Raw genomic sequence first — 20,883 nt, 5'->3', positions numbered from 1 at the left:
CAAACACACTTAAAGGGGAAAAAAACAGTATATATCATTAAATTGGCATATAATAAAACAAGGCCGTCCATCTTAAATCCACTAGAACAAAATAGAGAATGTAAAGTAGTATAACCTATATTATTAACAGTGTATCTCAATCTAATCTATATTATTATAGCAAGAAAAACAGAATAATCAGAGCTTGGTCCTGTAATGACACTTGAGATTCGAAAGAGTCCGATTGCTGAGTATGACATCCACATCACAGGTCGTGTACGTCGCCACATGAATGCTGAACACTATCCTCACCTTCCCGGATAGCTTCACGTAAGCCTGGATTGGCAAAGTCCCGGAAACGACGTCGTTGAACAGGGTCGAGTCCGAGACGATGCGGTCGGCCATCAGGGCGAGGGTGAGGTTGAGGGAGCGCGTGTCCCTCGCCCCGATCCTCCCGGCCGGGACGGGGACCTCCCCTATTTCGTTGCCGCGGTGGCGGAGGAGGGCCGTGCCGTCGTGGTACTTGAAGCCGACGCGGTTCGGGTTGTGGACGGTGAGGCCTAGGGCCAGGCTCACGTTCACGACCACGCGGAGGCGGGCGAGGTCCACCGAGAAGTCGAGGTCGTCCAGGGCCACGGAGTCCATCCGCGTGGTGGGATGCCGGGCCTTGAACACGGTGAGGCCGAGGATTAGGAGGAGGAGGCCCAGGGCCAGAAGGGCCGCGGTCACGGAGAGGCAGATGCATCTGCCTCTCCGGATGCGGCCGGGGGATTTGGCCGAGTCGGCCTCCATCAGCTTTCTCGAGGATGATTCTGTCTCCATCAATTGCTACTACTATGATGATGAATTGATGATCAACCTAACAAGTAATATCCATTGGATTGGATCGCCTACTAATACGAGATCGCAGATCTTAATATTTTGACGGCTACTCCCACCTACATCTATTTAATACGACTATACTATCGTGTTTTAAATTCATATTGATTACTCCCGAGGGTGGCAGTCCATCCTCGGGAGTGTTATTTGAGTTCGGCACGTGTTTTAAGAAATATAAAAAAAATTAATTGAAAAAAATTAATGAAATGTGAAGCCTATTTTCATAATACGTAAAATGAGTTGTGCTTATTTCCAATGACGAACAGTGTACCAGAGCAGAGGGAGTAATACTTTTCGTTAACGTGTAATCTCTAATTATAATCACTAATGACAGAAAGGTTCACACTATTTGTCAATCAATAAAATTAAAATCTGGGATGATGTGTTTATTTATTAATTTGAAATGGGGTAGGTGTGGGTTTGGCTGTATACATGAAGATCGCGATTTCAAAGTTGCTATGTTCACGCTTTTCTGCACAAGTCCCGGTCAAACTACAGGTGGCGGGCTAGGTGGTTGATAGTTAGAAGCTGAGTATTAACTCTCCTCTCTCTCTCTCTACCTCTAAATTTACATATTCCTTCTAGATAACCGCCCATCTATTTAAATCTCAGATGGTTGCCTAAACCTATCTCATTTTTATTGCTCAAGTAGGGGGGACGTCATTATCTCACTTTGCCAACATTTTGCTAGTACCACTTACTCTCTATGCAATATTATAAAATCCTCTCCTTACTTAGACTCTGTGCCATTTTCGTTCATCCACAATTAGAAATCATGATTCACTTTAACTATAAAGCCACCAACAACACTGTTTCTTATCCTTCTATTCTATTCATTGTTAATAGTCCCACAACACTTTTTACTCCATCTCTTAATTAAGAAACAACACATTCATAGCACGCTGGCTCAACAGCCTTTCCCCGGCGCAAGCCCCTTGGCAAGATGGGGCACCCGCAATGCTGGCTCATCCCAACAGGACGAGACCAAGCCAGCTTAGGGCTGCATTGCAAGTGCCCTAACAACTACTCCTTATATCATCAATTATAATACCCTTCCAGTCCGACTAAACATAAATCAAGTTCCCGTGCACAGAATATATTCTGCCAATTCATAATCAGTAATAAAGGAAGTTGAATCTATGAATCCATATTACAATTGCTCAAGAATAATAGTATGCATATACTACATCCTAAGAGCATTAACCCTAGTCCGCACGCTACAGACTTAACCCAAAACCAAACCAGTGCTTTCTCAAAACAGTAATTCAAATATAATACGTGTACTTGTTTTCAGCCGGCTTCCCGGTTTCATGAATGCTAATCCTTCCACAGGCAAAGAAAGAAAGAAATTCAATGTGAAAAATACAACTTAATACCGCTCTCTCCCAGTTACCACAGCTCGACTCTGACGTTAACTCTATGCTCACGCTAATAGATAGGCATGAGTAACTTGATTAATTGTTCTTCAACTTAGCAACTCAGAAAATTTATAGACTCCTCTTACCTTCAGCAATGGAGCCACCTAAGTTAAAAACAAATGTTCTTCTTTTGCAACCCAACTCATCAGAAAAAGCATGCTCTTGATATTTTGTGCTGCTTTTCAGCACCTCATTAAACTGAAATCTGGTTTTGCTATATGTACTCTCAAGTCTTTTCACCTCTGGTTTTCATAAGCAAGCAGCAATGTCACTTCTATGGATTCACATTACAATCACTCAAGAACTGATTCTGTGGGTCCAGAAACTTCCTCCAATATCTTTTGTACCTGGGGATGCCAAGATCAAGCCACGGCTTCATGCTCCCGTCAAAATGTAATATTGCTGCTGTTTTCAGGTCTTCCAAATCAATTCCATAGTTATACCCAAGACCTGGTAAGATCCAACTATCCTCAAGAGGATATACTAGACTATCAAAGGTGAGTAGGCCAGCACTAAGACCAGTAGTTTCAGATAAATGTTCATCTTCCTTCAGCTGCTCCCAACATCAAAACAGGAAAATTGTTTAGGATACTCCCGGGTCACGATAAAGATAAATGCATGCATGTGAAAATGTGTTATTCAAGACATGATAGAACTACCAATTGTGAAGGGCAGAATTTGGTACACCACCCTTGTTAAAAAATCAGTTATTATCCTAATTCACCTACTAGAATAATAAATTAGAAATAAGGTGAACAATATTTATATAAGCAACTATATTTTCAAAAGGGGGAGGCTAATATTCCAAACCCATGTAAGCACACATTTTGGACACCAAAACTTGTATTTACAGACAGACACTTAACATAAATTATGGTTGTCATGCTAATGACATCTTGCAATTTCTCCTTGTTTTCTTTTTCATTGATTCTCCATCTCTATACTTTCTGTCCCCTTCACTCATGTACTTCCTATTTGGCAAGTATTTGTCAAAATTATAAACCTAGCCCTCAGTTTAGATGTTCAGTTGCTTGGTTTTCTGTCATGAGTAAGGAATTCACTCTAGACAAGACATTATGATGCAAAGCAGAAAATCATACTACTACTTTTTTATGGATTCTAGTTGGTGCATTGGCCTAACACTATTTTCTTCATATATATTAGTCATATTTCTAAATTGTTGTCTTTTTATTAGATAACCATGCATTCTGAGGTGAAGCAATACAACAAAGTAATTCAAACAAATTAATACATCTAGGCACTCACCTCATCCATCAACCTCCGATATCTTCCAGTAAGATTCTGCACCCTCCACGTCGATAAATCAATAATATTTACTCCAGATGTCCAGGCACAAGAATTTTCATCAAATTTACGGCTTAGCAAATGAGATTTCAGGTCAAAGAGCTTCACTGCACACAACTGCACAGCACCATTCACTTTCTCCCCCATGTCAAGGTTCCAGAGGGCTGACAAGTCTCTCTGAACAATAACATCATCACTCAAGACCACAACCTTTTCTAGTGATGGAAATATCTCAGGAAGGAAGTAGAATGATTCCGAAAACATTGATATGTATTGTGTTCTAAAATGAGTAGAAGATAGTTTATCAACCCTACGAAATGAAACTCGAAAGTCTTCAGGCAATGACAGATGTAATGGTGCTGCCTTGTGATAATTATAGAACTTAAGGTCCTCAATGTTCAGAACCTGAACAGCAGCATCCGCATACTTGTTTCTGAAAAACCATAACTTCATAGCAAAAAAGTTTTCCTTGTCTGTCAGTAGATGGAAAACCAGTTTCTCACTTCCCTGCAAATTTATAACGCCTTCAGTAACGAAACAATAATCCATACAAAAGAAAGTATGGAATTAAAAAAAGGGAGAGAGATACAAAAAGGAGATAGAACCGAAGATGGAAGCTGTACTTGTGCATGTGCTACAGTTGAATTGATAGCTACAGATGATGCAAGTACATTCTTGGAGAAGATGACGTAGTGGTGCAAGTCTGGATTGACAAATTTCTCGATCATTTTGTCATCAATGTCAAAAGATCTGAAATACTCGACCGTTAATCTCATCGATAAACAATGGAGACTCTTTGGCATTGTTTGAACTGCAAGTTTATAGAGAAAGGCACTCTGCTTCATGTGGAAATTAGCTTCATCTTCTGTCAAGTCTACCAGCTGTCTAAACTTTTTATCAACATTATTACAGTCCACAGGGCATGCCTTAGCTTTAGCAATTGTAGCCTCCATCATCTTTATCTTCTGCTTATTCCTGATTAGACGTCAACCATTTTCTAGGGTGAAAAGTCAATTTGTATTCATAGCACAAAAACTAAGGGCATCAAATAGCTTAATTTTTCATAAGAATAGTTCAATTGGTAAGAGCACTACTAGTTTGCATTGAATGTTAACCGTCACATGTTCAAGAATAAGTTTCTCATGATGGTAACAGCACCGGTAAACTCTCAGAGGTTACAGGTGGGTCTACTTGCAAATATATCATACAGAAGCAACGATTTTAAGAATAAGCACTTGTTGACTCAGTGTGCTCCTTGATGATGAAAAATAGTCTGCACTGTCCTATATAATAAGACATATGACAACCATATGCAAACGTATATGTAATATAGTAACTGAGGTACAGGCATTGGCTATCAAGTAAAATGATGGAGGAAGTTCACTAGAAAGTGACATTGTTTTAGTGACTACTCTTATTGGAACATATCACACACCAAACTTTACCCCAATTAGTATCTTAACATTACTTAAGAGGTCATTACTATGTAGGTCAGCATATAAGAGAAGTGATCCATATCCCTGCCACATTTGTATGTAATGAATTATATCTATTGTCAATAGAAGACAGCATCTGGGGATGCTTTGTCTGCAGGTTTTCCGGCATATTTCCTACCGATGAAATAGAGTATATAAGACATATATATATATATATATATAAAAGAGAAACATCAAAAGTAACATAAAACTGCAGTGAGAAACCAAATCTCCTTGCAGTCTTGCAGATCGAGAAGATTAAGACGAAACCAACGAAATAGACAACCAAGTTCAGTTTTAAGGACAATTTAGTTTTAAAGCGAAATGCAGTCCAACACAGACAGGTAATCAATCAAGGATGTATACAAAAAAATGGGAACGAATCACTTCCACAATATGCGAAATCATTAGACAGAGTGCATCAATAACAGTGACCAGATACGCATGCTTTATATTAAAGGGTTGCATTTCAACATACTGAGGGGGGAGATCTTTGTCTGTGGTAGCTTCGCTAAGAATGCGTTCAAAATCCTGAATGTTTTGCTTCATTTCCTGAGACAATTTATCAAACTTTGGAAGTTTTGCAATACTTGGATAGTAAGCGCGAGCAACAAAAAGTAGGTCTTTCATCGTCTTCACAACACTGTCTTCCATTTTCACCCTCTGTTCTCGGCGCCACAAGCAGTAACTCCCGAATTTCAATTGACAAATCATTTCACTCTCGTCCACAGCAATTGTATTGTCACGGACTTTGTCTCTATCAAGAGATCCACTTGTCTGCAATACAACTTACGGTCAGAAGATATTAACCAATTCAGCAACAATAATGCAAGATTTAGGTTCTTCCAGTATCAAATGTGTATACCTTTTTGGCTGGTATTGGTAAATCAATTGGCACGGGATATCCTGTAGGCAAGCAAAATGATAAAAATAAATCAGAACACACAACTTTTGGAGAATAATGACACGGGTACAAAAGAAGATATTCCTTTCCTCACAATACATACAGGAACCGTACCATTTGTGCCATTTCCAGTTGCCTTTAAAGATGCATTCCCAAAACCCTGCAAAAGAGACATAAATCAAATGAGGTCACTGGATAACCATTTGTAAGAGATAACTGTTAGCTTCACTTGCTACGGAACAATTTTTTTATGCGAGTAACATTCAGTCAATTGGCTGAAAAAGGTTGATGGGATAAAGCATTTCATTAGCTCAATAAAATGTGCAGAAATTAACAGATGCATGATAAACCATTTTATCCAGGTCGACATAAGACCATGCTTCCAGTTGGAACATTTCCCCTAAGATCGCTTTAATTTGATGAACTTATAGCAACACACACATCTATATGCTGCAATAGTGCTGCAGAGTTAAAATTCCAGGGAAAATTTGCACTTGATAAATTTGGTATGCATACATTTATACATGCATACATACATATCAAATAGGGGTTACTTTTTATAAAGTAGCAGGTGCAGTGATTTATGCAAACCCTTATAACATAGTGGTCTTCCCATGTGCAATGAGAATAGGCTACTAATTTAAATTTTGGAATATCATTGATGTGAACAACTAAAATATTTTGTGCACCACTTTTATATTCAGCTTCAGAGCTTATGAAGTGACCAGTAGAAACAACATGAACTACTGTATTTTCTGCTTTATCTCTTGTAGTTTTTCCTCTAGCCAAATTCATTGACAAAGAGATTCCGGAAGCCTCAGTATAAACTAGGTGAATCAAACACATCAACCGAAAGTGCTGATTTCAGAGCATTTTAGAACTGTAAAAATATTAACAGGCACAAACATGAAAGAGCATCTTTGCTCTGCTAGATACTTTAAGTAGTACTAGATGTTATATGTTCTTCAGTTAGTTAAGTATCTTTATTAGTACTATATGTTTGCAAGGCCTAATCTTAAGAAGCATCAAGAGTTAAATGTATTCTTTACAATCAAAAATAGTACTAGGAGCTAACCTTTGGAAGAGTTGGAGTAAATCTTTTTATAATAGCATCCACGTGATTTGATTTGTCTTCCTATTGAAAAATAGTAAATAATATAGAAATGAAATGAGGTGGGAATGAAGTTCAAGCAGGATGAAAGAAATAACAACATGATCTGATGTTTGAAAATATGTGCAATCTTGTGGCAACTGAAAATAAGAGAGCTTGCAGTACATAGATACACAAGTATAGTTTGCAAATGCATCATCTAAGTGGATTGATCTGTTGTATTATGCAATTACAAAGTCAGGATGAGTAACCAGTTAGGGCAGAGCGCCTCATACCTTGGGTTGATTTGTTGTATTATGTTGATCGAACATTTTAATGCGAGTCTGATAGCATCAAATGAGAAAACAAAAAACGATGAGTTCCAGTTGATGAATTATTATTGAAGGAGAATTAAAAAAAAAAAAAAAAAGTTGTTACCGGGGCTGAGTTGCGGTGGTCAGTGCCATAACCTGCAGAAGTGATGAGAAATGAGAGAAATTAAAAATAAAAAAAAAAAGAGTTGCACATCGAAATCGAGATCCAGGAGATCTAGAATACCGGAAGTGGAGTGGAAGCCGTTGTGGAGGCCGAGGAGGAAGACGAGAGGGAGGAGCATTGAAAGGAAGACTAAGGCGAGTACCGCAATGACGAGACCTCTCCATCTTCGCTTGGCCGGAACCGGAATGGCGTACGACGATGAAACGCCACTCTTCATATTCGTATTGGAATCTGCCTCGTTTTCTTTCTCTTCGATCTCTCTATCTCTATCTCTATCTCTATCTCCACATTGTCAATTTCACTTTACCAATTTCCCAGATTTCTCCCTCCAACCCAAATCAATTTGACCAGATTTTTCACTTTGCCCTCTTTCTTCGCCCAATCATTATTCATTTTATTCCACATTTAATTACCCCTTTTTTATTTACTTCATTAATTTAATATTATTACCGCCGATCCCAATTGTTTTGTTTGAAATTCATTAAATCTATATCTACTAGTATTTTCTAGATATATAGTGAACTTTGTCGATGTATTAATTTTAACAAGTAGTATAGAAAAATATCTTCTGAGTGTATCATGAAATATCATTTGAGCTATTTATTCACACGACAGAAAATTTCTTAAGTCCATGAATGGTATTTCAGGCATCTTAGAAGGCCATTTTAAATTAGTTATACGTTCATTCATTTTTATTTTATTTTTTTTAATTATAAAGGGTATCTACTATCCACTGGCAGGGCCAGTGACTAATCTCCACATTAATTTATACATTCATTCATTTTTATTTATATTGTTATTTCAGACAAAGAGAGATCGAGAAAATGGAGAAGAGAGAATGAAAAATGGAAAAGAAGAGAGAGAGAAAAAGAAGAATTACATATACAAATCAAATATTTTGATAAAGAAGAGAGGTAAATAGACTGAAATGTCTTTTATGGGCTTGATAGTATTTTCGTCCAAAAAAAGTGAAACAGTGAAAACATAGCACAAATGATATTACGTCGAAGTTAATGAACCTCAGAATATACTTTAAAATGTTACAGACCAAAATTAATACATTAGCTTAGTTCACGGACCAAAAAAAATGTTCCCTCTATTTTCAAATAACATTCCTCCCCAACCAAACAATACTATTAGTTTTTCTTCATTTCAAGGTAGTTGAATCGTATCTCTTTGTTGTCGTCCTAAAATAATTAAATAATTTCTTTTGGCTAAAACTTTATTCTTTGCGCTACTTTCTCCAATTGATATTACACTTATCTATTAACTGATGGCCTATTATTTGGTCTATCATAATCAAGATAAAAATACTAGTACTATTATCCACTCCATATAGGCAAATAAATAGTACTCCATAAATTTAGATATTACCGTTCTATTATTAGGTCAACTCACACACACTTATCTATTACTCCTTATCTATTACTCACATCCATCTTTTAAAAATAAACTTTTGAAATAACATAAATTTTAATATACAATTGATAAAGTATTGGATTTTGGATTCTACATTATTAGCAGTACTACTCCTAGTATTTATTCATTAGTATTAGTGGAATTTATAAAATATTAAATTATTAATTACTATAATTGTATAAATTGTAAATTAAATAAAATTACGTGTAAGGTTAATATGTTAGTTCAAAAGTTTCATACGATAGAAATTGCATAGCTTTAAGTGATGGATCAGATTGGAAATAATGGCTATTTTTAAAAAAACAAAGAGAATACTATATTTATCATCTAACCACTATCTACCTAACAAGCAAAACAATGCCTAGACATACTCCAGGAAAGAAGTCATCTTCAAATGAAACCTAGTTAAGTCAATTAGATACATACAGACACTAATCTGAACTTATAAAATAGCAATATGTGTAGATATATTCATAAACAAAATATTGGAGGATATAAAATGACAGTCATTAGCAAGTAGTAGTAGTAAAATTGAGGGCGCGTTTTGCAGCCTCAAGAGTGTTGCAAAGCAGCATAGCAACGGTCATAGGTCCAACTCCTCCCGGCACAGGCGTGATTGCAGAAGCTACTCTTATGGCTTCCTCAAAGCAAACATCTCCAACTAGATGATACCCGTGCTCGCTCGTGCAGTCCTGCAAAATGAGTAATTAAGATGACGTTTCTCTCAACCATTGTTTACCGGATCTAATTTATAGTCCGCCACTCACCTCGATGGGATTTGTTCCAACATCAAGAACGACTGCCCCCGGCTTTAACCAACTGCCACGGACCAAATCCGGTACTCCAGCAGCCGTCACTAAAATATCAGCTTCACGGGCTATCTTTTCTGGGTTCTTCGTTAGTGCATCAAGAACAGTCACAGTTGCGTGGTGCCTCTGGCCAATTCATAGTAAACGGATAGCATTCAATGACAGGAGGAAAAATGAGTCAACAAGAAATCGAAAAAAGTTGATCTTACCTGCAGCAACAAGGACATAGGTAATCCAACAATGTTGCTCCTACCGATCACCACAGCGTTCTTCCCCATAATCTCCACGCCAGACTGCAGAAGCAACTCAATACAACCCTTTGGGGTGCAAGGAATAAATAGTGGCTCCATTCCTTGCATTGCTAAATGTCCAATATTAAGAGGATGAAAACCATCTACGTCTTTCTCAAGACTGATGAAACTCAGTATTTTCGCCTCATCCAAATGCTGTTTAACTCAATCTATCAGTAACTTATTTAAAATCAAACATAACCTTCGGAATGCAAGCCAAATATACCATTATAATCTATAAATGATCATTTCAGTCTTGCAATTAAATTCATCAACAGGAAGCTGAAGATCACTAAAAACAGATCAATTTGTGAATATAGAGTAGTCAAAGATGGGCAAATCACCTGCGGCAAGGGAAGCTGCAAAAGAATACCATGAACTGATGGATCCTCATTATATCTACACAAAGCATTGCAAACTTCAGATTCCGTACAATCTTCACGAAGGGATGTCAAGTTAAACTTGATGCCAACCTCTTCACTAGCAATTGTTTTGTTGCGTACATATGTTAGAGAATCTCTTCGTTGACCCACTAATATGGCAGCCAAGCTAGGAACCCGTCCAATCGATTCCTTCATTCTTCTTACCTCAGAAGCTATTCTGGACCTTATCCCATCAGCAATTGCACATCCATCTATTATCTTCGCAGTCTGATTCTTTGCTGTCACAAACAAATTACATTGGATTTATTTTTTAACGAAAAAGCTACTCCCTCCGTCCCACAAGAGTATGCACTCTATACTTTTTAGTCTGTCCTACAAGAATATGCACTTTCTAATTTCAGAAACTTTTTCACTCTAATGAGGTAACACTCATTCTCTACTAACAATACATTAATTACTTTTTCTTTCTTTTAACAACTACTCCCACTGTCCCATTAAAAATAAACGTTTTATGGAAACAACATCATCTCTACTTTTTCATCTATCTACTCTATTCTCTCCTCATTAACTCACAAAACAACACTATCTCATGCCGAAAAGCAAATGTTTCATTTCTAATGTAATGGAGGGAGTATATTCTAGATGACGACTTCAATGCTAAAACTTCTTAAAGCGTCCCAAAGTAAAAGCTAAGTGTCCAGTGATGCAATAGATATCAAATTCTAGCATGCATCTCTCATTGCTCGTATCAAACATTTTTTAGTGTTACACGAAAATGAGTACTTACACAATTTTTGAATACATGGTTGTTCAGGTAGCTTGGAAGCAGAATCCCATGAATCTACAATGTCAACCGATGAAAGGGCAGGTGACTTTATAGTTTTGTAACAAATTGAGTGCAAAGCAGCTCCAAGTGGCACAGCTCTCCTTTTCATTCCGTCTCAAAATGCTAACAACAGTTCCTTATGCTACCTGCTTTTCGAATTCAGCTCTCAACAATTTAATTTCAGCCTAATTGTAGCAGCAAGTCAACTGAGAAAAGGAAGAAAAAACAAATTGAAAGCACTAAGATCATTTTGCAATGTGTAGCAGAGAAAGAATACGCGAATTCAATTTACATCACTTGTTTCCATCAAATCAATGATTCAGAAACATAACCGCCTCTAAGAAATGGAAAATTCAATCATCAAATTGACCACGCCCTGATTGTTTGAAGCCCTAATCAGTTCAAGGGATACAATAGTACTCCTATATCTAATCGCAACACAATGGCAAATTCAAATTTACAGACGTGATGGGATAGAAGATATGGATACCCTTCTAGGATCGCCTCTCCTTCTACACATTTTAATTCTTCATCTGAAACACAAATTTTACAGGCGCTCTAAAAAACAAAACACTTGTTCATTCCAAAAAAAGAGTACATTTAATTTCCACTAGTATCTTGGATAATTTTCGTATTTAATATTTTTTTTATATTAAATTGATCATAATATTTTAATATATACGAGTACTAAAGAGGGTACCATTTTCAAATTTAAATTGCTCATAATATTTTAATTTATATATTAATTCTCCTATTATCCCAAATGTCCATATTTTTTGGGACGGAGAGTTTAAAATGCTTCTAATTTTGAACCGCAAATGCACAAACCTCTAAAATAGGCCACTAATAATGATTGAGTTGAGGATGATATGTTAAGCTAAACCAAATTAAATTTGTTTCATTAAGTTAATCAAATAGCAAAATGAGAAATGAAATTGTGATGTAAAAGCACCATTTAACAAAAATTGTTGAAGACTAATTTAATTGATAAATTGGGGCGTTGAATGTGATTGTGAAGGTCATTGGTATTATTTTTTCAATAGGTTTTGTACCGTTGTCGGCCGACCATTCTTGGCTACGGTAAAGGCTTAGAATTCCACTCCCGTTTGATAGTGAATTTCATCTTTTTATTATTCGAATTTTTACGTTTGCAAAATCAAGTAAAATTAGATATTAACCCTCTTCCAAATGTTTAGATAGTGACTCAGATTGGTTGGAAGTACATACGTTGAATACCATAGTCCATGTGAATACGACACTCTTACTTATCCTTAACTACATTGGCTTCGTACACTTGAAGATACAACTCGGTAAAACAAGGACGAGTCACCATGTTATAATGCCACTCCTCTTCGTGTCAATGCTCACAAAAGTTTTTTCTTTCTGGAACGATGCACATTTACCATTCACCTTCACTTTTTATACATCATGGAGTAACAAAGTACTAGTTACAAACAGTTCCTATTCGAAAGTATTAACCACACACTTCGGAGGCAATGCTCCAGAATTAACACATAAATGCTCAACATTCTTCACAATAAACAACTTAACTTAGTAGTATGTAGTAGAAGCCATTCATGAATCTTTTCATTTATACACAACTTTTAACCATGAACCACCCATGAGGGTCAAATAACTGATACAAAACAAAAAAGGTTTAGATAGGTGGTGGGGGTGATTCACAAACTGTTAAATTACAACTTTGACAGCCTAAAACCAGTAAAACTGGACCAACGTTTATAAGTAGAAATAGAACGATTTCCAGCACATCCCGGCCCAAAAGAAACACTTTGATGAAAAGAACTAGCATTTTACAATATACTGATCCGCAGCAGGTACAACTGGAGGAATACAGTCCACCTTGTATCGTATGACCTGTTCAAGCCCAAGCCAAAAATATCGGGATAAGTTCAAGTTGTGAATACACCAAAAAACTGGTAAGAAGACTCCCAATGAAAGGCTCAAAGGAGGTCAGGGATAGATGGTCAGAAAAAACATTTCAATTCATTTTGAACTTTGAAGAAAGTATATGTTATGATAATTCATCAGAGTAACAGGTAAATCTTATGTTAAGTTGATGGCCTAATTTAAAAAATTATGATTGAGCTATTGAAGAATACAATATGAAAACAGAGAACATTAGATATGCTGAAATCTGAAAGACCATAGATTCAGTTTTGTTTTTACATAGATGCCAGTGTTCTGGAGCTGCCCGAAATTACAAATTGGTTCTGTATAATATTATTATTAGCAGCATGTGTCCTAAGATGCTTCAACAAGACATCATATAATGTACATGAAGTAAGGTACTCAATCAATTTAGCATGAGAGACTATTATTTGAGTAAATTGTATTCAGTTACAAAATACGGAGTACTAACTATATAAAGGTGGCACCTGGGAAATGTTTTGACGCAATTATGTTACAAACCTTTTTAAAGAAACTTGAAAATGAATTATCCCATACAAGCTTGTAGTCTCCGGACACACATGTGCAGAAGTTACCCTGCAATGAAGTTAAAAACTTTTCAAACTTTCAGAAAGCAGAATTTAAAATGATTAAAAAAAGAAAGCAAGACTCACTTGATCAGCTTCATAACGCCGATAAGGCAAGATCAACTAGAGTTCAGCAAGAACCAAGGCCAAACAATAAACAAAGTCAGAATGAAGTTAGCAATGGAGAAAGTAACCTAAAACGTAAAACAAACGGTGGAATAGTAGACCTTAAGAATGAGTTATAACAACAAATGAGCTTACAGTTTTTCTCCCAGAGAGATCAATGCATTCTACACTGAACCCAATGTCCTGCCAGACAATTATTAAAAGGAAAAACACAATATTATTGACACTTCAACTGCCATAGTCTACGACTCTAAGCAAAGCATAGTTGTGTCTCAATTACAGTTAGAGTGGTATAGCAGACAATCATCTAAAAGATGCAGAATATTATGCATGAAGCCTTGACTCCTTGTACAATTAAAATCAAATGACCACAGATGACTAATGTCCCATCTCGTATTCCAAACATTAAGATTTAGTATGAGACAGCACCATACATGTAAAGATGTCCCACATCAATGATATATTAAAGGTTTCAAGGTTTTACATGGGTATGATACTCTTCTTATAGCAGTACTTCGAAAGGGAGCGATAAGCACCATATGCAATAGTTGAAGGGGGGTAAACAGCAGTATTATCCCTTCTAAGTTCAAAATGATATTTTTTTGAAACCTTTCAAACAAACACCAATGTTTTACACTTGCTCGGTTCTGTTCATGCTCCAAATTATATAATCATGGCTTGTCAATTTCCAAATTCCGAGGAAGCTTTACAAGAAACCATTAAATTAAACACAACTTACGAAAATGCTAAAATGAGTTAACATCAACAACTAGCCAAAGATTGAAGAAGAATACCTGACTCAATTTTCCCTGCACCACTGAAAAATCCCAAGCAATGTATGAATTCATCGACTCCACCGTTAAAGTCACCTAAAAAGAGCAGAAAACTCCATTCAGGCATAAAACAACAGATAATTCACTAATTAATGTACCAAGCTAAATTTTAGATTCAATTTTCATTGGAGTCATCATACTCGTGCAGCGCAACTACGTGTAAACGAGCCGAGCCGAGCCGAGCTGAATATTAGCCAGCTCGAGCTTTGCCATTACTTGATTACCAAATAATCCAATAAGTGATGTAGTGTTCTAACACATTAAGCTCATTTTAAAGATGTAGAAAATCAGGACCGAAATATTTCTTTTTCTTTTTACATCTTTAGTTCAAAGCTTATCAGGAAATTATTTAAAACATTCGTTTACTTTTCCAGAAAACGTATTCAACCACAATTGCCTCGACCACAACCATCTTAAGACCTTGAACAAGTTCCAGTAAAATTTGTAGGCCAAACAACGATGTTTTTGGGTCGAATAGGCCTCACAAAAATTTACCAGAAACGTATAACATAAAACCTATGTTATATTATAATCAACAAATCACCTTTTAACCAAATCAAAGACATAAGCTCAATATTATATACTTAGCTTACGCATCGCAACATATTGATTCCTTGAATGAAGCTTGGCACATACTGATTTAAACTATTTGACTCATAATTATCAGATTCGGTAACAAATAACTTTGATAGCTACATATGTTCTGTTAACATGATTCAAACACACATGTATATGTAACTTAACCAACATAACAGCAAGCATAACTTACAATATACAAGTATTAATACTATGAATATACCTCATGTGTGTAGGAGATATACAGTATATTGTTCAAATGACATGACTGGTGTATGTTGGAACAATACAAACATGTGATTAAGATATGCTGACTATGTTCTTCATACAAAAGCTTCTTTGTGATTTCACTTTGTTATTTGAATAAGTTTGTTAAATTGATTTCCTGAGTGTCTGATAGATCAAAATATAAGTGTCGTGGTGGTATAAAGTATTAAGTTGTGAGAATGTTTTGACACAGTCATTTCCTCTTTGTTTTTTATTTAAGGAAGTTTGGAAAAGAAAAAAATTACGCGTGTTTCATTGTCCCTTTCTGGAAACCATTTCCATAGTGACGTCACTTATTTGATTATTCAATAATCTGAGTAAGATGTTACAAGCTCAGCTCGTTAGGGTGGTTGAGCATGTGTTGTGCACAGTATTACCGTAGGGCTCTTTCGAGGAGAGAGTTATCGAAATTCTTATTTGTCTGTGTTCTTTCCATTCACTATATCAGTTTACTAAGGAACCGAGCTACGAACAAGCTTTCTTTGAGTTGGAATAACTTGCCATCGTTCATTTAATCCCTAACCACCAAGACATGTGCACCCCCTCTCTTTTTAAGGGGTATTTTTTTTCTTATTGGTGGCTACAACAATATTCGGTGTGATGCAGTGGTAAAATTCCAAATTAAGTTGTAGAGACTGAAAAAAAAAATCTAGATGAGATTATATGATGCATATGGTCAGTTCTCGGAGAATCATAGCTCCAGAGAATTTAATGGACAAAATACCTCGTGAGTTTCCCCTGCGGGAACGCTTATTTCCTTGTAGTCATCATGTTTCCTGCATACATCAATCTGTCAATGCTACCAAAAAAGGATTTGCACAAATTTAAACAATGGCACATTTTTAGGCAGACCTAGCTGCTAATGCACCAGCATCTTCTGCCGTGATAAAAAAGGGGGAATTTGAGAAAACTTCCCTGTAAAACAGATATCAAAGAGCCAAAAACTGTTAAATTGGCTCAAATTTAGTTCTCTTGAGTACCATAAAATCAGATTTAATAGACTGATCAGGCAAAAGAATACACAGTACCCAATAAATTTCAAAAAGGCTTCTAACTCAGAAGTATAGACGTTAGCTGCTTCTTCCAAAATAGAAATTTGATCTTTCTGCCTGTGAATTACAGAAATGACACAAAAACATAACCAGACTTCTAACACAATATAAGCTGAACAATTGAATGCATAAGAACCTTAGCAAGCTCACAATTTTCTAGTTTCATAACGCTCCCAAAGCAGAGAAAGGAACAGTCTAATATTATGCACCATTCTTGTAAGACTATAAAGAGGTGGTCCATATCGCTGTCGCTGCTCCTCCATGGGCCTGGTGGTAACTTGAGTTCAGAACAGAATTGGATCTAATGCTATTTGATGAAGTTAACTTCAAAATAATTGGCTCAGTGATAAAATAATAGTATAAGAACTTATTTCTTTAGATGCAAGAATATACCCTTGATCATCGTTTATTTGCCTCACAAAGTCCATCAAAACCTGCAACACTTACACCATGGTGAGACCGTGAAAGAAAAGAAAACCCAATGAAATGCTTTGCAAAGATCAAATACAAAAAGAAAAAGTCACTGAAAACAAATGACACGAACTCAACATAAAAAAAAAGGATAAACAACACTTTGCGGTTGCATTGAATAAACTGAGACCTACTTCAGGTACTCCAACCAAGTACTTCATAAGCGTTTTATAAACACCAGTTGCAGAACCAAGATCGGCTAACTGCCTCCTCCTGCATAAAGAAGAATTGAAGATGGAATCAGTCATTTTCAGGTCCCAGTAAACAGATGCACGCCACCAAAAAATCTCACCTTTCCATCTGCTGTTTCCACAGCATAGCATATTTATCACGTATGCTTCCACCAGAGGTGATCAAAGCATCAACAGCAGCCTGTTTGTTTCTCTCGGATCGCTCTTTCTGCTGCCTGATTATAGTACCCCTAAAATCTTGCGGCATGTACGTCATAACTGCATTCAACAATCAACACACACGAGTCTCTAAATTGTCACAAGTTCAAGTCCCTTCCAAACAACTACATTAATATGCTTGTGATCATGTTGATTACATTAACCCGTCACATCATATTAACTACCAAACAACTAGGATTCAATCAAAATAGCCATTGTGACTTTATTCAGTGAAACCTAAATGATAAATTTGGTATACCTGTGTTGAATACGAAGTCCGAATTCCTGGCTTGGAAAGCTTCGAGGGAGCTGAGAGTAGACTTGAACTTGTCTTGAATTCTGGGAAGAAGAGAAGCAAGTTCGTGATCCTCAACAGTTGCTTGTTGCTGAAGCTGTAAGATGCAAAAAAATCATGAGCATTGAGTTTCAAAAGGGGGCAAGCAAGCAGGGAAGAATTGACATCTCAATTCTCACCGCTCTAGGCCAGCGAGGGGCTTCCAACAAATAAACAATTTCTTCAATCTGTTCCCGATTCTTCCACATGTTTTCATCAACTTTATGCGGAGGTTCGCTTTCAGCTTCCTGAAGCAGCAAGCGTTCTCCTGGTAGTAGAAAAAGAGTTGAGACAAATCGAATTTTCCAAAATTGAGGAGGATCAAAATTGAAAGAGGGTAGGACCTTGGGAAGGCGGGGAGTCCTTGAGAAGATCGGTGGCCGCGGCGTAAATCTGATCGGAGAGACGGGAGACGTCGGGAGAGAGCGGATTGAAGGGATACTTGTCGTAGTAGGAGGCAAGGAAGGCCCTTGTGATCGGCACCAATCCCTCCGTCGATACCATTTTTGGAGACCTAACTTTGCAACTCCCGACTTTATGAGTATTGCTCTTTACTTCTGCGTAGACCAAAGCAAGGGAATGTTGACGGCATCATTCTTTTGTTCGGTGCATCTATACTAGATGCTTTCATTTATTATTCCAAAAATGTCCTATCGTTTGGGGTTTTACCTATTCACCTTTCAGGCAAGATTTTGAATTTAAATTTTGAATGTTAGTGTACAAGATTTATTTCTGTTCAGTCTTAGATTTACCGCACTGTTGAGTGTTAGAATAGGGTGATTTACCAAGAACTGAAGGCAAAATTCTGAATTTCATTTTCCCCCAAATCCACATCTTCGACCCCAACTGAAATTCATAAGCCCTACTTCTGCGTTGCCGCTTATCGATCATTTGGAGAATCAGATGCGCTAATTAAGTGGACCACTTCGGTGCTCCGTCGTCAGGTAACTGCTGTAGGAGGCTACTAGTAGTTGCAATTGTGTTCCTAGGAATCGAAACGCTATTGTCCACTAAGAGCATCCACAGTAGGTTTAGGCTAGCCACAAACTACTCCTGCCACATCATCAACACTAAAAATTCCTCCTGCCACATCATCATGACAAGCAATAGACTAGCCACAACAAACAAAATTTTAAAAAAAACAACTAAGTTTACGGAATTAAACACAAAATACAGATTTAAATTTACGACACATATACAGGAAAATTCATTAATTTCATTTTTCTAAAAAAAGTACATTAATTAAAAATAATTACATAATTAAAAAAAAAAACGGACATCCACACACGAGTCCCCGCCTCACTCTACTCCTCACTAATTTATTAAAAAATACATTAAAAATGCATTACAAAATACATAAAAAATACATTAAAAAATGCAATAAATAAAAAATATATATAAAAAATACATTAAAAAAATGCAACCGGCTAGCCGAAATTGAGCCTACTATGGCGGCTAGCGCATCGACTAGCGCCCGCGAATCGGCTAGAGCTTGCCGATCGGCTAGCACCCGCGATCAGCTAGCCTATCCGCTAGCCTCCATCGTGGATGCTCTAAAGGCGTCATTACTATTCTATTTTTAATTTGTGTTCCTTAACGATGGTGGGTGGTAAGCCATTTAAATGGCTCAAACGTATTCTGCCTTGCAATTTCTTCAATTCCATGCTAATGAGATGCCTAACCTTCACAGGAAATTTGTATTGGTCATACGCAGGTCAACTACAACAAGCTCTCACATGACGCCACGCGTGTTCCATATTGATTTCCATAAAATGCTTACGGTACTCTCTAACTCTGTTTATTTTGAAACATTCCTCATACAGAGTTTTGATCAATGTCGAACCCTTCTTAAAAACAGAATTAGAAACTAAATTTGGGCCACTCATTTTTCTTTATCTTATAATTATGATTAATTTAGAATTAATTTAATATTTTATTAAATAAAAACGTTTTTAATTTAATTTTTTTTAATTTTTTTTAAAAAAAAATTAAATTTTTTTAATTTTTTTTTTCGATAAAAACTTGCTGGAGTAAATAATGAACTATATTCACTACATAATGAACTAAATGAATGTATATTATGAAGTAATTTTTCGCATTCATTATATACTGAATTTACTTCAACTGAAAGATAATTATATCATAACACATTGTGAAGTAATAAAATAATAAAATGAAGTAATAAACTAATGAAATGAAGTAGTAAACTAATGAAATGAAGTAATAACATAACTGAATGAAGTAATAAACTAACGGAATGAAGTAATAGCATGACTGAATGAAGTAATAAACTAACGGAATGAAGTAATAGCATGACTGAATGAAGTAATAAACTAACGGAATGAAGTACTAAACTAATAGAATGAAGTAATAACATGATTGAATGAAGTGATAAACTAACAGAATGAAGTAATAACCCTAAACCCAACTTAAAGATAATTATGTCATAACACATTATCAAGTATTAATAAACTAATGGAATGAAGTAATAAACTAACAGAATGAAGTAATAGCATGAATGAATGAAGTAATAAACTAACGGAATGAAGTAATAGCCCGACTGGATGAAGTAATAAGCTCATAACAATAACATGACTGAATTAAGTAATAAACTAACGGAATGAAGTAATAACATGACTGAATAGAGTAATAAACTAATGGAATGGAGTAATAACCCTAAACCCAACTGAAAGATAATTATGTCATAACACATTATGAAGTAATAAACTAATGGAATGAAGTAATAGCATGACTGAATGAAGTAATAAACTAACGGAATGAAGTAATAAACTAATAGAATGAAGTAACAGCATGAATAAATGAAGTAATAAACTAACGGAATGAAATAATAGCACGACTGAATGAAGTAATAAGTTTATAACATACATTCATTTAGTTCATTATGTAGTGAATATAGTTCATTATTTACTACAGCAAGTTTTTATCGAATAAAAAAATAAAAAATAATAATTTTTTTTTAAAAAAAAAACTAAAAAATCTAAAAAAAAAAATACACATTTTTATTTAATAAAATAGTAAATTAATTGTAAATTAATCATAACCAT

At 36.0% G+C, this 20,883-nt stretch overlaps 4 protein-coding genes across 9 annotated transcripts; all 4 read right to left on the bottom strand.

The window, feature by feature from the left end:
• Positions 1–9: 9 nt before the first annotated feature.
• On the bottom strand, positions 10–924 carry LOC125221056 (uncharacterized). The gene has a single exon (XM_048123186.2). The coding sequence runs from the start codon at positions 799–801 to the stop codon at positions 178–180; it is 624 nt and encodes a 207-aa protein (XP_047979143.1). The 5' UTR covers positions 802–924; the 3' UTR covers positions 10–177.
• Positions 925–1,944: 1,020 nt separating this feature from the next.
• GAUT7 (galacturonosyltransferase 7) lies at positions 1,945–7,912 on the bottom strand. 2 transcript variants are annotated; one of them, XM_048121213.2, is made up of 10 exons: positions 7,609–7,912; positions 7,489–7,520; positions 7,347–7,394; positions 7,036–7,095; positions 6,075–6,120; positions 5,922–5,962; positions 5,535–5,833; positions 4,205–4,556; positions 3,543–4,088; positions 1,945–2,829 (listed from the first exon to the last, which is right to left on the bottom strand). In XM_048121213.2, the coding sequence occupies exons 1-10, from the start codon at positions 7,763–7,765 to the stop codon at positions 2,551–2,553; spliced, it is 1,860 nt and encodes a 619-aa protein (XP_047977170.1). In that variant the 5' UTR covers positions 7,766–7,912; the 3' UTR covers positions 1,945–2,550. The 2 variants fall into 2 exon arrangements, with proteins under 2 accessions (XP_047977170.1, XP_047977171.1); XM_048121214.2 differs by lacking the exon at positions 7,036–7,095.
• A 1,346-nt stretch (positions 7,913–9,258) lies between these two features.
• LOC125221573 (bifunctional protein FolD 1, mitochondrial-like) lies at positions 9,259–11,892 on the bottom strand. Of its 4 annotated transcripts, none has more exons than XM_048123712.2 (6): positions 11,766–11,892; positions 11,237–11,421; positions 10,411–10,727; positions 9,986–10,222; positions 9,735–9,902; positions 9,259–9,659 (listed from the first exon to the last, which is right to left on the bottom strand). In XM_048123712.2, the coding sequence occupies exons 2-6, from the start codon at positions 11,382–11,384 to the stop codon at positions 9,477–9,479; spliced, it is 1,053 nt and encodes a 350-aa protein (XP_047979669.1). In that variant the 5' UTR covers positions 11,385–11,421; positions 11,766–11,892; the 3' UTR covers positions 9,259–9,476. The 4 variants fall into 4 exon arrangements, with proteins under 4 accessions (XP_047979669.1, XP_047979668.1, XP_047979670.1 ...); XM_048123711.2 differs by having other exon boundaries at positions 11,237–11,481; positions 11,766–11,878; XM_048123713.2 differs by lacking the exon at positions 11,766–11,892 and adding an exon at positions 11,741–11,756.
• A 945-nt stretch (positions 11,893–12,837) lies between these two features.
• Positions 12,838–18,621, bottom strand: LOC125221572 (retinal-binding protein). Of its 2 annotated transcripts, none has more exons than XM_048123709.2 (15): positions 18,163–18,440; positions 17,959–18,086; positions 17,744–17,876; positions 17,388–17,544; positions 17,230–17,308; positions 17,018–17,058; positions 16,775–16,891; positions 16,601–16,681; positions 16,425–16,487; positions 16,297–16,348; positions 14,691–14,765; positions 14,032–14,079; positions 13,858–13,893; positions 13,706–13,780; positions 12,838–13,150 (listed from the first exon to the last, which is right to left on the bottom strand). In XM_048123709.2, the coding sequence occupies exons 1-15, from the start codon at positions 18,320–18,322 to the stop codon at positions 13,079–13,081; spliced, it is 1,317 nt and encodes a 438-aa protein (XP_047979666.1). In that variant the 5' UTR covers positions 18,323–18,440; the 3' UTR covers positions 12,838–13,078. The 2 variants fall into 2 exon arrangements, with proteins under 2 accessions (XP_047979666.1, XP_088918571.1); XM_089062445.1 differs by lacking the exon at positions 12,838–13,150 and adding an exon at positions 18,604–18,621 and having other exon boundaries at positions 13,700–13,780; positions 13,998–14,079; positions 18,163–18,375.
• Between the last annotated feature and the right edge of the window lie 2,262 nt (positions 18,622–20,883).

This window comes from Salvia hispanica, chromosome 1 (genome assembly GCF_029641045.1).
Source record: "Salvia hispanica isolate PSC_SH4W2 chromosome 1, Shi_PSC_v1, whole genome shotgun sequence".
NCBI classification, from domain to species: domain Eukaryota; kingdom Viridiplantae; phylum Streptophyta; class Magnoliopsida; order Lamiales; family Lamiaceae; genus Salvia; species Salvia hispanica.
Note: the sequence above shows the minus strand (reverse complement) of the source record. Positions and strands in the feature narration are given on the sequence as shown.

Excerpts from the sequence above, each read along its gene's own strand:
- GAUT7 (XM_048121213.2), bottom strand. The coding sequence starts at position 7,765 with ATGAAGAGTGGCGTTTCATCGTCGTACGCCATTCCGGTTCCGGCCAAG. Across the intron at positions 5,963-6,074 it reads AACTGGAAATGGCACAAATG|GATATCCCGTGCCAATTGAT; the intron begins GTACGGTTCCTG and ends GCTTGCCTACAG. Across the intron at positions 5,834-5,921 it reads TACCAATACCAGCCAAAAAG|ACAAGTGGATCTCTTGATAG; the intron begins GTATACACATTT and ends GTTGTATTGCAG.
- LOC125221056 (XM_048123186.2), bottom strand. The coding sequence starts at position 801 with ATGGAGACAGAATCATCCTCGAGAAAGCTGATGGAGGCCGACTCGGCC.
- LOC125221573 (XM_048123712.2), bottom strand. The coding sequence starts at position 11,384 with ATGAAAAGGAGAGCTGTGCCACTTGGAGCTGCTTTGCACTCAATTTGT. Across the intron at positions 10,728-11,236 it reads ACCATGTATTCAAAAATTGT|CAAAGAATCAGACTGCGAAG; the intron begins GTAAGTACTCAT and ends TGTTTGTGACAG. Across the intron at positions 9,660-9,734 it reads TTGGAACAAATCCCATCGAG|GACTGCACGAGCGAGCACGG; the intron begins GTGAGTGGCGGA and ends CTCATTTTGCAG.
- LOC125221572 (XM_048123709.2), bottom strand. The coding sequence starts at position 18,322 with ATGGTATCGACGGAGGGATTGGTGCCGATCACAAGGGCCTTCCTTGCC. Across the intron at positions 17,309-17,387 it reads TGGAAACAGCAGATGGAAAG|GAGGAGGCAGTTAGCCGATC; the intron begins GTGAGATTTTTT and ends TTCTTTATGCAG. Across the intron at positions 16,349-16,424 it reads GCTGGTGCATTAGCAGCTAG|GAAACATGATGACTACAAGG; the intron begins GTCTGCCTAAAA and ends TGATGTATGCAG.